Consider the following 18,302-nt stretch of genomic DNA (forward strand, 5'->3'; position numbering starts at 1 on the left):
GAGGGAGTTCAGAACGGTTTTTGATCACCCTAACAGAGGACAGACCGCTTCAACAGTGCTGCTGTCAATGAGACAGGGGCGCCGGAGCGCAGCCGAATATGCAGTCGACTTCCGCATCGCGGCTGCGAGGTCCGGCTGGAATAACGTTGCGCTCTGCACCGCCTTCATAAACGGACTGTCGTCAGTCCTGAAGGAGCACCTGGTAGCGAAGGACGAACCGCGGGATTTAGATGGGCTTATTGATCTCGTTATACGGTTAGACAATCGGTTGGAGGAACGCTGCCGGGAGCGAGACGAAGGACGTGGCCGGGCACGCGCCGTCCCTCTCCCTTCCGGGTCCGAAAAGGTTCCGCCCTCCCCACGCTCCACAGCCTCAACGCTCCGTGTGGCTACAGCTCCCCCTGCTGACGAAGCTATGGACAGGAACAGGGCCACATTTTACAGACAGAGGAAGCTGGCCCGCGGGGAGTGCTTTGTCTGCGGCTCAAGTGAGCACCAGCTGAGAGACTACCCCAAGCGGTTTAAACACCAACGCCCGCCCCTAGAAACTGGGCTTAGGGTGGGCCAAGACATTCACGTAGGACACACACATATTTCCACACGACTCCCAGTTACAATCCTGAGCGGGGATTTAACCCTTCAAGCCCCAGCACTGGTGGACACGGGGTCAGAAGGGAATCTGCTAGACAGCAGATGGGCTAGGGAGGTAGGGCTCCCTCTGGTGGCGCTCCCTTCGCCATTGCAGGTGCGGGCACTAGATGGCACCCTTCTCCCTTTAATCACGCACAAGACACAACCTGTAACTCTGGTGGTGTCTGGAAATCATCGGGAGGAGATCGAGTTTTTTGTGACTCCTCCTACCTCCAGAGTGATTTTGGGCTTCCCGTGGATGTTGAAACACAATCCCCGGATTGATTGGCCGTCTGGGGTGGTGGTTCAGTGGAACGAAACCTGCCATCGTATGTGTTTAGGTTCCTCAGTTACTCTCAGTTTACAGGCTAAAGAGGAGGTCAAAGTCCCTCCCAATCTGACGGCGGTGCCGGTTGAATACCACGATCTTGCTGACGTCTTCAGCAAGGATCTGGCACTCACCCTTCCCCCGCACCGTCCGTACGATTGTGCCATTGATTTGATTCCAGGCGTGGAGTTCCCGTCCAGCAGGCTGTACAACCTCTCATGACCTGAGCGCGAATCAATGGAGACCTACATCCGGGACTCATTAGCTGCCGGGCTGATCCGGAATTCCACCTCCCCGATGGGTGCAGGTTTCTTTTTTGTAGGCAAGAAAGATGGCGGACTCCGTCCATGCATTGATTACAGGGGGCTGAATGAGATTATGGTTCGCAATTGATACCCGTTGCCCTTGTTAGATTCCGTGTTCACCCCCCTGCATGGAGCCAAAATCTTTACAAAGTTGGATCTTAGGAGTGCGTATCACCTGGTTCGGGTCCGGAAGGGAGACGAGTGGAAGACGGCATTTAACACCCCATTAGGTCATTTTGAGTACCTGGTCATGCCGTTCGGCCTCACTAACGCCCCCGCGACGTTCCAAGCTTTGGTTAATGACGTCTTGCGGGACTTCCTGCACCGATTCGTCTTCGTATATCTGGACGATATACTCATCTTTTCTCCGGACCCTGAGACTCATGTCCAGCATGTACGTCAGGTCCTGCAGCAGTTGTTGGAGAACCGGCTGTTTGTGAAGGGCGAGAAGTGCGAGTTCCACCGCACTTCTTTGTCCTTCCTGGGGTTCATAATCTCCTCCAACTCCATCACCCCTGATCCGGCCAAGGTTGCGGCGGTGAGAGATTGGCCCCAACCAACAAACCGTAGGAAACTGCAACAGTTCCTCGGTTTTGCAAATTTCTACCGGAGGTTCATCAAGGGCTACAGTCAGGTAGTTAGCCCCCTGACAGCCCTGACCTCTCCAAAAGTCCCCTTCACCTGGTCGGATCGGTGCGAAGCCGCGTTCAAGGAGTTGAAACGACGGTTCTCGACTGCACCAGTTCTGGTGCAGCCCGACCCTAGCCGCCAGTTTGTGGTTGAAGTGGACGCCTCTGACTCAGGGATAGGAGCCGTGCTATCCCAGAGCGGAGAGACCGATAAGGTTCTTCACCCGTGTGCCTACTTTTCTCGTAGGTTGACCCCGGCTGAACGGAACTATGATGTCGGCAACCGAGAACTCCTTGCGGTGAAAGAGGCTCTTGAGGAGTGGAGACACCTGTTGGAGGGAGCGTCTGTGCCATTCACGGTTTTCACTGACCATCGGAACCTGGAGTATATCAGGACCGCCAAGAGGCTGAACCCCAGGCAAGCCCGCTGGTCACTGTTCTTCGGACGTTTTGACTTCCGGATCACCTATCGCCCCGGGACCAAGAACCAGAGATCGGATGCCTTGTCCCGGGTACACGAAGACGAAGTCAAAACAGAGCTGTCGGATCCACCGGAGCCCATCATTGGGCTCCGGTGGATCCCAATGATGGGATGGGTGGACTATCGTGGCCACCCTCACCTGGGACATGGAGAAGACCGTCCGGGAGGCCCTGGCACGGAGCCCAGATCCTGGAACTGGGCCGAAGAACCGACTTTATGTCCCACCAGAGGCCAGAGCTGCAGTCTTGGATTTCTGTCACGGTTCCAAGCTCTCCTGTCATCCAGGGGTGCGAAGGACCGTGGCAGTTGTCCGGCAGCGCTTCTGGTGGGCGTCTATGAAGGCCGACGTCCGGGAGTATATCCAGGCCTGCACCACCTGTACCAGGGGCAAGGCAGACCACCAAAGGTCCCAAGGACTTCTCCAGCCGCTTCCTGTGCCTCATCGCCCCTGGTCCCATATTGGCCTGGATTTCGTCACGGGCCTCCCGCCGTCCCAGGGCAACACCACCATCCTCACGATAGTGGACCAATTTTCCAAGGCGGCCCACTTCGTGGCCCTCCCGAAGCTCCCAATGGCCCAGGAGACAGCAGACCTCCTGGTCCACCACGTCGTCCGTCTGCATTGGATACCTACTGACGTTGTCTCGGATTGTGGTCCCCAGTTTTCCTCTCAAATCTGGAGGAGTTTCTGCAGGGAACTGGGGGCCACTGTGAGCCTCTTGTCCAGGTACCACCCACAGATGAACGGACAGGCAGAACGGGCCAACCAAGAGTTGGAACACACCCTCCGCTGTGTGACATCCGCGCACCCGACGGCCTGGATCGAGTATGCACATAACAGCCAGGTGTCTTCTGCCACCGGCCTCTCCCCGTTTGAGGTGTGTTTGGGGTACCAGCCCCCATTGTTTCCCGTGGTGGAGGGAGAGGTCGGTGTGCCCTCGGTCCAGGCCCACTTGTGGAGGTGCCGTCGGGTGTGGCGCACCGCCCGTTCTGCCTTGTTGAAGGCCCGGACGAGGGCTAAGGCCCATGCAGACCGCCGGCAGTACCCGACCCCTGCATACCAGCCCGGGCAGGAGGTGTGGTTATCAACGAAGGGCATCCCCCTCCAAGTGGACTCCCCTAAGTTGAAGGACATGTACATTGGACCATTCAAATACCTCAAGATCCTCAGCCCTGCCGCAGTGAAGCTCCAACTCCCAGCTTCACTGCGGATCCATCCTGTTTTCCATGTGTCCAGACTGAAACCATACCACACCTCACCCCTCTCTGCTCCCAGTCCGGCGCCGCCTCCTGCCCAGATCATTGACAGGGAGCTGGCTTGGACAGTGCGCCGGCTCCTGGACGTCCGTCGAATGGGCCGGGGGTTCCAGTATTTGGTGGACTGGGAGGGGTATGGACCCGAAGAACGCTCCTGGGTGAAGAGGAGCTTCATCCTGGACCCGGCCCTCCTGGCCGATTTCTACCGCCGACACCCGGATAAACCTGGTTGGGATACAAGAGAAAGATACAAGATACACACTCATTCCAACCATGTCTAATGTTATGCCTGTTGTCATTCTTGTGTTTATGAAAAGATTTGCCTCCATCATACAGAGTGGCCACTATATTGTCATACATGGAACATTTGTTGTGTGGGCCACCAGAAGAGGAGGTACTGCTGGCCCACCACCAGAGGGCGCCCTGCCTGAAGTGCGGGCTTCAGGCACGAGAGGGCGCTGCCGCCATTGGACACAGCCGGGGGTGACAGCTGTCACTCATCTTCACTTCATCATACTACTCATGTAAGGTTCCATGTAAGGTGGAATCTCCACCATTGTTGTTACTGGGTATACACACACCCACATCTTATTGTTTCTGCTCCTCGCCAGCAGTACCAAATCCGACACTTGGAGACGGTGGCCACCTGGGGACTTGGGACTTGGCGGCTCCAGTATTCTCCAGGTTCGGTGGTGGAGGAAATCATGTGGTTCAGGTTCTTCTCAGGACAGACGTCTTCTATCCTCGAGCCTGCCCACATGTCACCTTTGTGGATTGACTGTTTGCAAAAGTCTGTAGTCCTCTGTATGGTGGTTGTGCTCATTCACAACAGTAAAGTGTTCATATTCTACTCTTTCATTGTCCGTTCATTTACGCCCCCTGTTGTGGGTCCGTGTCACTACACTTTCCCAACAACATTGGTCTGTCTTATGCTCAACAATCTTACAGTTGGCACCCTTACAGAGAATAGCATCTTTCGGAAAATGTGAATTCCTTAAATATTTGTCTGTGTTATTATAATAAACCAAGACATCCTCTTTGGTGAGAGTAGCCCAGTCTAGTTCTGTAGTGGTACTGGTACTGGTGGTACTGTTTTTGCTAACTGTTGACGGACGTTCTTCAGCATTAACTGTTAAGGTAAAGTGTATATGGTCTGTGACTGTTACCCCAGTCACAGACCATATACCACTGTTACTTAATGCTCATATTCTCTAAAGCTGCATGTCCATCAGCTGTACTAATACAGTGGTCCAGCCATGGTGTAGTGTCCCAGGCTTCACAAATGTATGTGTAGCTGTCTGTAGGCAGGAGCACCTTGCTTGACAGAATGAAATTCTTATGCTCACAGACGTAGATTAAGTGATTAGCAAATAAAGAGTTTCTGTCAGGAATGTCAGCGTTCATATTCCCAACCATGTATACACTTTAAGTGCTATTATCTAGGATGAAAGCATGAATAAAAGCCAGTATGTTGATATATTCATCCTCATGCTCATGAGAATCAAGGTTATAGAAATTTAGGAGAGTAAAACTATTGTCTTTATGTAAATTATATAGGAATGCACCAATCAACATCAAGCCTAATTGGCTTTATCACAGCATCAAGCTTTTTGTCCCAGAGCACAGCCCCATCCCACATCCCCTGGTGTCCTGCCTCTGACTATTGCTATACTAAGAACAGTTTCTCGATTCCCCTGCTCCAAGAAAATTTGGATCAAAAGAGTTGAGTTTATCCAAGTCTTGTTTGGCTAAAAATGTCTCTTGCAGGCAGAAAATGTTACATTCTTCCAGCAGACTGTCAACAACTATACATTGAGCTTTTTCCCCTGGACTCTGCAAATATTCTCGCTAATTTAGTCTTCACTGTTTTTATGGTACTCACAGCTCCAGTGCCAATGATAGAAACAAGTCCAGTTCTCTTTTCTAGAACAGTAGCAGATTTTAATTTAACCTTTATTTATCCAGGTTAGTCCCACTGAGATCAAGATCTTTTGCAAGGGAGACCTGAACAATTATAAAGTTTCCAATCCACCTAACCTGCATGGCTTTAAATGTGGAAACCAAAGCACCCCGCCCCAGAGGAAACCCACACAAACACGGGAGAACATGCAAACTCCACACAGAAAGGCCACAGGTGGGAATCGATCCCATGACCTTCTCGCTGTGAGGCAACAGTGCTAACCACTAACCGTGCTGCTCTGTGTAAATACTTTCACAGAAAATATTGTAAATTTTTTTTACAGTTGGAGCTGTGTTTGAAAAACCAGATCAGCATGTGGATCCTGAGCAAAATGAGAGCAGCACAACAAAATATCATTGAATGGAGGATTTATTAGTTTCAAAATGACAATATTATTAGTTTAACAAAAATAAGCTTTTGGACTTGCTGGTTTAATGTTTTTTGTTTTGTTTTTTATTATTATCATTATAATTATTATTGTAAATTACAACTTTGTACTGTAAAATTTACAGGTTCTGTAATGGTATTTGCATATTTTTCTCATATTTGTTGCAGCTGCTGGTGTCTTAACATCAAAACAACAGATTTTTTTTTTTTTACAGTGTAATACCTTGTATTGTTCATCAGGGCTACTGTTGTGAATTGATACATGCTGTATTGACTCATACTATAATGTTTGTGTTTAGGTCTCGCAGTTACTCAGCTGGTCCTCAGCACTTGGACAGTTTGGGTTCGTTGCGTGAACGGAGATCTGGCTCGCCGTTATGGAATATCTGACAAAAACCCTGCAGGAGACTACTGGAAGAAGATCCCTGGAAGTGCCAACTGGTTAACTGGTGAGACTGCTCTTTATCCTTTTGACATGTCAAACACAGTAGGCAATAGTCAGCTAGTCAGAAACTGCATCCTTTACCAAGAGGCTAATATTTAGTTGATCGCCCACCTGTTACTTTAAAGGTATTTATTTTTATTCGTACAAGGAGAAAAGATTCATGTTGAAAACATTTACTCAGGAAACAAGGAAGTTAAAATAATATTTGTTTGGTGGCACTGTTACCAGGGTATAGTAGTTTAGTTGTTTAATGTTACAACAATAGAAACTTAATAAGGACAGATAGAATACCATCATACTTCAAGAAAACCACATTTCAAGAACAAATATAAACTTGAAGCCAATTCAGTAGTTTGCCATTTTGCTTGTCCTATCCTTCTAATTAGCACAACATTACTCCAATTTCACTCCTGCATGCCACGGCTTTTGTCCATATTTGTTTTGGGACAGAAGACTGGAGTCCTGTATTTTAGCAATCTGTTGGGAAAATTTGGGATTTGATGGTTTACCTGGAACAGAGATGTCATCTCACTTTTTCTGGTAAATGTATGACTTTATCCTTGTAATTTCTGGTATTTCCTCAGAATATTAACATCATCCCCCTGCCAGGTCCAATCCAAACACATAGTCAAAAGCATCCACAAACGCATGTTCATACATTGCTATCACTACTTCTGTCACTTAATAATTATTTTAAAAATATTTCTTGTGATCACATCTGTTCCACGATGTATGTGCATTTCAGTTTTGTATTTCAGACTTTGTCATTTTCTAGTGCCTTCTTCATCCATTTTGACAAATTGGTAAGAAATTAAACTTAAGGTCTTGGTTCTTCTCTTGGTTTGAAGAATAACTGAGGACACAGCAATGTTTGGAACATATTTAGTTACTCTCAATAGGTGAACAAGTAAGTCGCCCATAAGGGCAGGGACGCAACTGAGTTCATTTTTGTCTGTCAGCCCATATTTTCGCCAAAAGTTAATTTCTCTAATGAATAAACAGTGGAGACCTTGCTGCACATTTGAGCAGCTTTTGTCTCCATCTAGTGGGTGATGTGAGCATTTCAGGGCTTCTGTTCGTTTCCTATTTGAAACCTAAAATCTAGGAAAAAAAAAAAAAAAAGGTATTCATAAATGTCCAGAATGCATGATTTTTTTTTTTTTTTTTTTGGCAGGCAGATCTGTGATCTTCCAGTGTTAATGTACAAAAATTTAGATTTTAAGACTTTTACAGTTCTTGAGTTTTAGAGTGCAGAAGGTTTTTCCATCTGGATGGACTTAAAGACAAATGTAAGGACAGAAATTTCTATTGACAAGCACAACTTACAGTTATGAAAAATATCTGACTTGCATGACAATGACCAGCATGATCCATTCCATGGCTACCCAATACAAATACAGCGACCGTGTTGCTGTGCTCAGTGTTCCTTCATTAATTGGGCAGCGCAGTCTAGTTTGAGGGTTGACGCTAAAGGGGTAAAATATGACGTATATGATGCAATTTTTCTACATCAGAAACACGGCACTTTCTCTGAGTTTTTGGGCAAAACAAAGTGAAAATGCAAAGAAAAAGTGACAATGCAGTGGAAAGTGGACATGTGTTGCGATTTGTTTATGACCCGGAGCTCAAACATGTCGAGGCAGATGTGCAAGCGAAAGAACGCAGCGTCTCTGGTTAGCTGTGTAGGCTAACACTTACCTACACGACCTCTGCAATTTGGCTCGTCTTCCCATCTCCACTGGGAACCGAAAAAACCTGCACTTTTTGGGACTGCTTCGGTGATTGCAGCCGAAAACAAAGCAGTACATCATTTATCTGTTAGAAGTGATGCTGTTTGTGGGGAGAGACTAATCCTCGGGCGCAGTGTGGGAGTGTCGGCACAAACCGCTCAGAGGATGGGGGCTTCACCACAAACTATTTTCAACCGGAATGACCGCTAGGTGACAGCGAGTGTGCTTTTAAGTTTACCGAGCCGGGCTGAAGGGTTTGTGCTGAAACTCCCACACTCCACCTGGGGATTCTCTGCTGTGTTCATGCCAGCTGTCCCCGGATGTGGTCAGATCCCGCAATATCACGCAGGGGTTCAAACAAGACTGTGCTGCCTTATTACTACTGCTAAACTTCAGTATTTAACATTTGCTTACTCCACTAGTACCGTTATTAACCTATGTGTTGGTGGCGTTACCCTTTCACAATAAAGCTCTTTCCTGTGCTTTGAAGAACATTCAGGAGATTTGGAGTCATCAGCAGTAGCCTGTTGACTGAAGACTTTGCAAAACCCAAAACTTTTTCTAGTAATATATAGTATTGCTAATATGTTGCTATACAAATCCAGTCAGTTGTTATAAGAAATGGAAGTACTGGTGGGCGCTGAGTGTAGCCCTGAACATTTACCATAATGAAGGCCCCATTTAGCACAACATGAAATGCTTTGATACACGGGTGTCACGAAGATTTTGGAATCCACATTTTGCAGTGCTGATGAAAAGTTTTGTTATCGTCACCATTCACTCATCCTGCTTTAATTCCTGTTTTACTTTCAGTCCTACACCTTGTGTTTGCCTATGTAGTGGGCATCATGTTTCTTCTTGTGGGTGCCAGTGTATCTTGTAAGCTGACACCCACAGGAAGGCAGACACCAATGGGTGGTGGGCACTGACGAACACACAGCACACATGTTGCTCAACAGGTGGCATACTGACCACATGTATATTCAAACACAGCTGTTCATAATCCATCCAATGTCCACTAGCCATCCAGCACATGGTAGACATGTTTATGGGACATTACAACCCCAAATCAGAAAAAAGTTGGGACTTTATAGAAAATGCAAATAAGGAAAAGAAATGATTCTTACATTTACTTTGACTGCTCCTTCACTGCAGACAGTACACAAGCACAAGATACTGCATGTTTTGTGTTGTCAACATCATTTAATGTGTTTATATTCAGCCATTTCTGCATTAAAGGCCTGCAACACATTCCAAAAAAGTTGGGATGTAAAGGTCTTTGCCATTTTGTAATACTGCCATTTACTGTCACAACACTTAAAAGATGTTTGGGTGCTGAGGACACCAATTGATGAATGGTTTTGGATGTTATTTTGTCCCATTCTTCCTGCAAACATGTCTTATGGCCCCTTCACACATAGTGCGAAGTTTGGACGACAACGGCAAAACAGTGCTAAACAGTTCGAAATCAGTGCATGAAACATCACGCCGACGGGCAGGCATGCTTGAACCCGGTGCAAGAGTTCGTGCACGCGCCGGTGTCTTTCGAACAGGCCCAGTGCCAGGTGCAGCACATGGCGCCGCTTATGTGGTAGAAATAAAAAAAATAAAAACCAGCCGGTACCTGTGGAACCACATCGCGCCGCTTATGTGGAATAATTTTAAAAAAAGAAAAACACACCACCAACTGAACGCAAACTCACACCTTTCAAAAGCTGTGATTACCAGTCAGCGACTTTATGACTGAGATACGGAGCTATTCTTTGAAAGCTGTGGGAATCTGCCTCATATCAGGAAGGACATGGAAGTATTCCAAAAAAAAATTTAAATCACACACCATAGAAAAACACCGCATTTATCAAGCGAGCAATACAAATATGATCCTTCTGTCCCTCTGTAAATCACCCACGGTCACAGACATACAGTCATGAAATGACATGAATGAGAAGCCGTTCGCTCGTCTCATTCATGTCCACATCTGCTGGCGCGTCTCCATCCAGCCACGCGTGCATGTCTTGTGGATGACGCGCTGCAGGACACCACGTCATGTTGAACAGAGCTCATGTGGGTGATGTGACAATGAGATCGCCTGCTGCGTGTTCTGATCTGATGGGCTGTTTCAACCTGGGAGCAGCCTGTCCTTGTGCGCGCCATGCACGCTCTCGCTCGCTGCAGCATGTCACCACAGTGATATATGTTTTTATTTTCACTTGATAACAGCAAACATAAACGAGCGTCACAGTGGGCAGTTGTTTGTCCATGTCCGTCCAAACACAGTATGCGGTGTCCAGCTGGAATGTCCAGATCCACAGATTTCCACAGCTGCTTCAGTGGGAGGCCACACATCCTGTCTCAGCGCACACACCAAAGCCACACTCGTGTGGGACTTAGACATATTTCTCTGCGAGTACAAAGGTGATTGTGTGCAGTCTGCTGTTGTGCCAAGAGTGCGACTGGCCACACATTTTCTAAGTGCCGTGCGAGTGGTGTTAGATGTTCGTGCGTGTCACCTGGAATTTGGCTGACACCTGCCGCGAGAGGGTGCGATGGGTTTGCACAGCGCACACTTTGTCTTTCAGGTGCTTGTGTGTGCAAATAGTTGTAGCAACAGGTGTACGAGGTGTTGGAGGCAGGGACGACATTACACAGTTTGCACACGATTCCTGCGTCATGCGCACTAAGTGTAGACTTCGTCCAAACTTTGCACTATGTGTGAAGGGGCCCTTAAAGGGTGCAACAGTACACCATTGTCATTACATTTTTTTCATTTCAAAATTCTTCAAACATTCTCTATGGGGACATAGCCATACAGTGCCTCTTTTCGCTTCTTCTGCAGCTATGTCTTTTAATATGTGCAGAATGTGGTTTTACATTGTCTTCTTGAAAAATGCAACTACGGTCTCTGACACCACTGATTCATACTGTCTACAAAGAACTAGATGTCAGAGAACATGTAAGAGTCACTGCGGGTTTTTACTTGCATTTTCCAAAGTCTCAAAATTTTTTGATTTGTGGTTGTACATCAACAAAGGAAAGCTGCTTTTTTATTAAAATGGTACATAATTTGATTCACCACCATCTAATCACATCATCCTTATGTTGTGCTTTTTTAATTTGGTGAATAGCAAGATGAATATTGTTTTTGAGTGATTGCTTCCAAATGTTGGCTGGGATGGAACCAACCCACTCATCATACAGTGACATTCAGATGTTTGTGTTCATTATATTGACAGTGTGTATCCCCTCAAAGTGCTGCTTTCTCTCCCTCCTGTTTCTTTTCTGTTTCATGGAGACACGTGAGACACGTTGTTCCATAAAGGTTGGAGACATATCATACAAATGACTCTGTCTCTCTGTCTGCAGTCACTCCAGAGGACGAGCTGTGGGCTGTGACTTTAATTGGCGGTTTGTCCCGTCGGCTGACAAAGCTCCTCCCCCAGACTCCACCTAAACCTCCCCTCTCAGCGGCCGCACTCAGTGGGGACGACCTGGGCGAAGACTGGGAGCTCATTTGATGTCAGCAGTGACATCACACAGAGACAGTCCTGCCTGTTTGGTCTTGGTTTGTTTATTCTGGATTCCCCTTGTGATGTCATGCCCTTCCCCCATAACAAACAAACAGACAAAATCCCTCTGAAAACAACAGGATACGCCACATAACAAACAGGAAGTGGGACTGGTGATACCATAGTTGTCCTGATGCGGAGTCGGCAGGTCAGGCTAATGCAGGACTTCCTGTGGTTTATGGTTGTGGTTTGAGGACGACACTAACTTTCTGTTTCTGCTCGCTGAAGACGTGAGAAATTCTGATTCTTAAGCAAGATGGCTCCACACTCGGAGCCCTGGTGGCTTCTGGGAACTGAAGTGAGGCTGGATTTTACTAGGAAGCACTTTACTGACTTACAGGGATGTTTGACTATAGAGGAGCATTTTCATTTCTCATGGTTCAGTCCAGCTGAACAGATTCCGTTTATTGCAGGTTCTAGATAATTAAATATATGAAACCATATTAACTTTAAAAAGGGGGCCAGAGCCAGTTAAGTCCTGTATGGGCCCAGAGGGCCATCAGGTTGGGGCTGATTCCTAGATAGAACAGTATGAAGCAGATAACAGTCCCAACTCCCCCTGGACAAGACACCAGTCCATCACAGATTCCTCCCCAGCAGAGGACAGTACTCAATTGCAGCTGGTCCACCCAGCTGCATTTGAACGGAACGGTGCAGATGAAATGTCTTGTCCGAGGACTCAGATAGGTGGCATGAAGCACAGCTCTGGAGTAGAACTCTGGGTCTGCAGCTTGAAGCAACTAGTTAGAACACTGAAGGAACACTCACATTCAGTTACATCTAATTATCTGTAATAACCTGTAGATAATAACCTGTAAATAATAACTGGTATTGTCTGCAGATATCACACTTCCTAGTCATAGCTTTGCTACATCTCAACCGGAAACTGGTTCAACTATTTGAAGGTTAAAAGTAAGGTTTGGACAACTAATGAATATCATCAATTAACTAGTCCAATACTCCAATAAGTCATAGTCAGCTATTACAACAGGTCATCCCACCCCTAGTTAAACTCTGATTGTGATACTCTGTTGAAAATAATGACTAATTTGTTGGGCTGTTTTTTTGTTTGTTTGTTTTTTGAAAATTATTATTATTTTTTTTTTTTTTGAACACTGTTTATTCAAAAGGGCAACTCCATATTCAATTACAACATAAAATGAATACAACAAATCGAACAGAGCGACTCAGCAAATTCTTGGATGGTATTCCATCTCATTGAAAGTAAAAGGGGTATATCCTAAAATATATTTTACTTTATCTACAGCTGGTATTAAAAAAAAAAAGGAAAACACACAATTCTGGTGAGGAACCCTGAGCAAGTATAATTATGCCCATCCAAAGTAAATAATGACAGGGGTCCACCTATCCAAAAACAAATCCATATTCAAATGAAGCTTTGCTGTAATTTTTTCCATTAGATATACATTTTTTAATCCGTCACGCCATTGAGGGAGAGTGGGAGGTAGTGCTTTTAACCATAATCTCGTTATCATTTTCTTTGCTACCAATAAACAAATGTGGAGCAATTGAGCTTCCCTTTTTGTCAAACCACCCCTTGGGGTCAGCCCTATAATGTAATATTTTGAATCCAGTGGCAAATTAAAATTTAGGATGGCTCGGATCTCTGCCTGGATCCCTAACCAATATGGTTTCAGGGCGGGGCAGTCCCAAAAAATATGCAAATAATCCCGTTTGTTTGCAATCCCTCCAACACAGATTAGTTTTACTATTATCATTATTAAAAGTATTTGATGGTGTTCTAAAAAATCTTAACTTAATTTTCCAATTGAACTCCTTCCAAATCGGACTGCTAGTAATTTTATGGCCTCTTTCACACACCTCTTCCCATTCTTCATCCTCAATAATTGTGTTTGCCTCCACCTCCCACTTCCCCTTCACTTCCAGTGAGTTATCAGGCAATTGAGAATGTAAGTCTTTATACATGTTCGATATTATTTTAACTTTACTTTTTTCTTCAATCACCTTAATTAATATTTGTTCAATTGGTGTAGGCAGTTGTTTCAAAGTGTCCCATTCTGCACAACTGAAAATTATTTTTATTGAACATTTTTTAACATTAACAGTCCAGTACAGTTGAACACACATCTTTCCTTTACAGATCCAAACGTAAATATACAATTAAAAAAAGGGGGCAAAGGGTACAGCATAAACATTATTTATCTTCCAGTTGAGTATCAAAACTTTTCAGACCCAAGTTCTCAGATATTGCAATACCTTGCCAAACCAGTCAACAAATATCGCAGACTGACTGCCAACACAGAATCGCAATTTTTCCAAGGAAACAACATCCGATATTAATGCTCTCCACAATTGTAATGATGGAGATTCATCTCCAACCCATTTGGTCATAATGGCTTTCCGTCCTATCATAAAAAGAAATTGTATAGTATCTAAGTGATCCTGGTATAAGACCCAATAGGCATAAAAGCGGATTGGGTGGTACTGGTTGTCCGATTATGGCACTAACCTCAACACATACTGTTTCCCAGAATTGTCAGATTTTATCACAGTGAATTCTAGTTCCCAGATTAGTTTTACATTTTTGGCAATTAGGGGAGGCCCCTGGAGTATATTTACTGTACATTTGTGGCGATATGTAAACATTTAACAGAATATTGTATTGAAGTTCTCAAGTGTTTTACAAATTGATAGTTTGGAAGGTACAAGCAAGATTTTTTTTCCCCATGAATCAGTATCTAAAGGTGTTTGTAAAAGAGTTGACCATAAATTCCTGTTGGGCTGTTTTTAATTGTTATGCTTGAAGTTTACAACAGAAAAATAGGTTATAATATATTTTAATTGATTTAGTTGTAGTGCAGATTGTATTCTTGTGGAAAACACAGTTTGATATAGACTGGCACACATAGATCGGTCAACCCCTAATTCACACAAACACACTCACTGCTATGGCCAACATAAGTCACTACTTCACCTAACCTGCCTGCATGTGTTTGAAAGCTGGAGCCAGTTATTTAAATTTTTGTTTGTTTGTTTTTTTACAGAACAAAAACTCCACATTGAGGTCTTGGCCATGAAACAACTTTTGACCAGATTAACATTAGCTGATCAGGCTGATTTAACATCTCATTTAGTGATTAAAAACAATTAAACTGGCAAAATTATTGAAAATACCTGCATCCCTGTCAAGAACAAAACTTTTAAAATGTGTCACCAAAAACGAAGTCAAGGAAAAACATTCAAATGGCAAAATCCCCTTAATCCTGTTACCGTTACCTCACGTAGTAGAGTTGTATTACGGCAAGTCCTTAAATTAACATGGACAGATGGACAAGAGATCTGCTTGACATACGGGACCCCACGATTCACGTTAAATTTTACTACAAGATTCAAGAACCAATGTTCAGTTCATGATACTGTTCCACAACAGAACCGTTCTGACCTGTGGAGGCAAGCTGCTCCACACTGATTTGATTATTTTGTTATGTTCCTGAGTTCAGGATGAGTCTTCAAACATATTTTAACTTTTACGGGCAATTTTAAAATGTGAGCGTGTGATAATAAATTTGCACATAGTTGACAGACAATAATTACAGAATACACTTTATACATAACTGAGTCAAACATGAGTTCATGTTCTGTTTCAGTTTTGCTGTTTATTTTGGTAAGATAATGAGTCATTAAAGGGGAATACTGACATTTTTTGTATCCTGGGATTACATATATATATATATATATATATATATATATATATATATATATATATATATATATATATATATATATATATATATGTTTAAAGGGATTTTATTTACAGAGTTAACTATGTGCATGTGTACTTCTGCAGGGTTCTGATCTGTGCTTCCTGACAGACTGAGTGATATTTTAGTAGTAACAAGAACTATTGCAGTGTGATATTTCAGCTCACCTCGTATGTTGACGTTTAGCCAGTGACAGTTTTAGCTTTCAAACTAAATACTGGACCAGTTAAAATCATTTTTGTCCTGAGTGAAGTTAAAAAAAATGTTAGAGTTCTCCTTTAACTGTGACTAAAGGTTGTATTCTGGCGGGAGATGTGTCATGTAATAATTAAATGCGCCACAACGTTTGATCTGACTTCTGTCTCCGATCACAGTGTGTATAGTGAAGGGTTTTAAACTATTTCCACTTCGAAACGGTGTTGTATAATTTGGATCAAATTGGCGTAAACAGAACCAACTCCCATCAGATGTATCGAGTAACAGTCCGTTGGTTGACAGGCCTGGGGGTGGGGCAGGAAACAAACTCAAGATGGCGGCGCTGCCTCAACTAACTGTTTCAACAAAGGTGCAAAAGTGTTCAGATGCTCCGTGTCTCTGTGTGCTCCTTGTGGGGCACTCAGTCTCTGAATGAGATCAGGATCATTTTGTTCAGCCTAAATCTGAAAACATCAAAAAGCCACCAAAAAGAGAGAATGATTTCAATGAATGGCCTTTCTTTCTTGACAGAAGAACTAAATTGGACTTCCAACAACTGTGTTATTTATCTGCAAGTTTTAAAGGTACACTTTAATAACACTGGTCAACATGGTTTTTCTTGCATGGAGTTCAATGGATTTTGGGTAATGTGGAGACGCTGAATCTGAATCTGGTATGAGTTTTTGCTGATCACATCATGTTTTTGAGATATGAAAACATATTTCTCGTATCAAGCATTGAAGCAAAAGCTGAAGTCCTGCACACCTCTTTGGCGCCATAAAGGTTATTACGGCTCTTTGTTCACATTTCACAAATCTGGTTTAAAATCGATGCTTTTGAAGCTGCTTTTGTGCATGATTAATGGCATCAAACTCATGCATGAATGAGCAACTTTTGTGTAATCCATCAATACAAAACATGCAGATTGCAAAAACCGTGATGTAATAGAAGAAATCTGAGCTCAGATTTGGATTCAAATCTCAAAGTCCATACAAGGAAAAAAAAATGTTGACCAATGTAATCATTCATGTGCGAAACAGCGCCCCCTACAGCTCAGTTTTCAGCTCTGTGACAGTGAAACATGCATTATTGTTCTGGCACGATTACGGAGTGTCTGCATGTAGATTTTCACAGGAAAGAAGGAAAATCAAAGACCTGGAAAACACCATGAACTGGTTTGAAAACAGGCTGTGACTCCGCCCATTCTTCTCTCTAAATAAGCTGATTGGCTGGATGTCCTTCTGTAGACCAACAGGAATTCAGTGTAAACTAATTTCTGCCATTGCTTTAATCAGCTGAATAAAGGTCTTTCTGTACAACGTTTGCTGTGGCGCTCTTCACTGGTCACCTGCTGCTGAGGGTTTGTTGGCTGTTTGGGATTCAAGGATCTTTGTTGTCATTTCACCAAAGTTGGATTTATAAATGTTGTCTATGGAGCAACAAAATAAAATTTCACAGACACATAAGATAAAGATAAATAGTCATTGTACAGTCATTGTACAGACACCTATAGAACGAAATTGCGTTGCTACAGCTGTGCAACTAAAACACTAAATATCATAAAAAGACAACTTGTAAGGACAGTAGGACAACACACAATCAAAAAACTGCATTGAATGAACTCGATTCGATTATGTGCAGGATTTCCATCTAATTAATATATGCAGCACCAACTCAAAAAAACACATCCATGGAAGATAATTTAATTTAATTTAGTTGGGAATACATATATTTATTAGATGGAAATCCAATGAGTCAGTTTTTTTGAGTGCACTCAAAAAATTGCTCATTGGATGAACTCAGTTCAATTATGGGCAGGATTTCCATCTAATAAATATATGTAGTTCCACCTAAATTAAATTATCTTGCATGTATGTGCTTTATTTGAGTTGGGGCTACATATACGAGGTATTTATTAGATGGAAATTCTGCCCATAATTGAATTGAGTTCATCCAATGTGCCATTTTTTGAGTGATATACACTCAAAAAACTGACTCATTGGATTTTATTCCATCTAATAAATATATGTAGTCCCAACTAAATTAAATTATCTTGCATGGATGTGACAGCTGTCACTCATCATCAGCACCAGCTGTCACTCATACAACTCATCACCATCACCATAAAGGCCGGACTGCAACTCCACCTCCTTGCCGAGAAATCAGCTACCATAAGAGGTAATTTCTCTGCTGTATTCAACGCTGACAAATAGTCTGAACTCTTTTTGCAGCCGCTTTCCTGTGGTTTGCCTTATCTGAGGGATTGGCGTTAGGTGTGACCAGCGATGGCTTCGCTTCACACTCCAACCAGATAAGTGGTTAGACAGGAGCTGCACGAGTGTGTGATTGGAGGTGGAGGTGCTCCCTCCCAAAAGAACACAGACTGTGGGATTACTGAGTGTGCAAACTCACACTCATCAACTCTGTTTCTGTTCTCTGACAGCAGTACCAGGTCTGACAGCTGGAGACGGTGGCCACCTGGGGATCCAGGACTTGGCGGCTCCGGTGTTCTTCAGATCCGTTGGCGGTGAGGGCCATGTGGGATCCGGATCTTGGTTCTGCACGGACGTCTCCTATCCTCAAGCCTGCCCACACGTCATGTTGTGTGCTGGGGTGTTTGGCTGGCTTGGTTTTTGTTTTTCTGTT

The 18,302-nt window shown here is 44.0% G+C and overlaps 1 protein-coding gene across 1 annotated transcript in view; it reads left to right on the forward strand.

The window, feature by feature from the left end:
- The window catches only part of tecpr2 (tectonin beta-propeller repeat containing 2), a 96,876-nt gene extending 84,319 nt beyond the window's left edge, over positions 1 to 12,557 (forward strand). Inside the window, 2 exon segments of the mRNA XM_034195156.1 lie at positions 6,277 to 6,426; positions 11,516 to 12,557. Of these exon segments, the coding sequence (XP_034051047.1) occupies positions 6,277 to 6,426; positions 11,516 to 11,667 (302 nt within the window). The 3' untranslated portion in view covers positions 11,668 to 12,557.
- The last annotated feature ends 5,745 nt before the right edge of the window (positions 12,558 to 18,302 follow it).

The sequence above is a fragment of the Thalassophryne amazonica genome, chromosome 19 (assembly GCF_902500255.1).
Source record: "Thalassophryne amazonica chromosome 19, fThaAma1.1, whole genome shotgun sequence".
Classification (NCBI taxonomy): Eukaryota; Metazoa; Chordata; class Actinopteri; order Batrachoidiformes; family Batrachoididae; genus Thalassophryne; species Thalassophryne amazonica.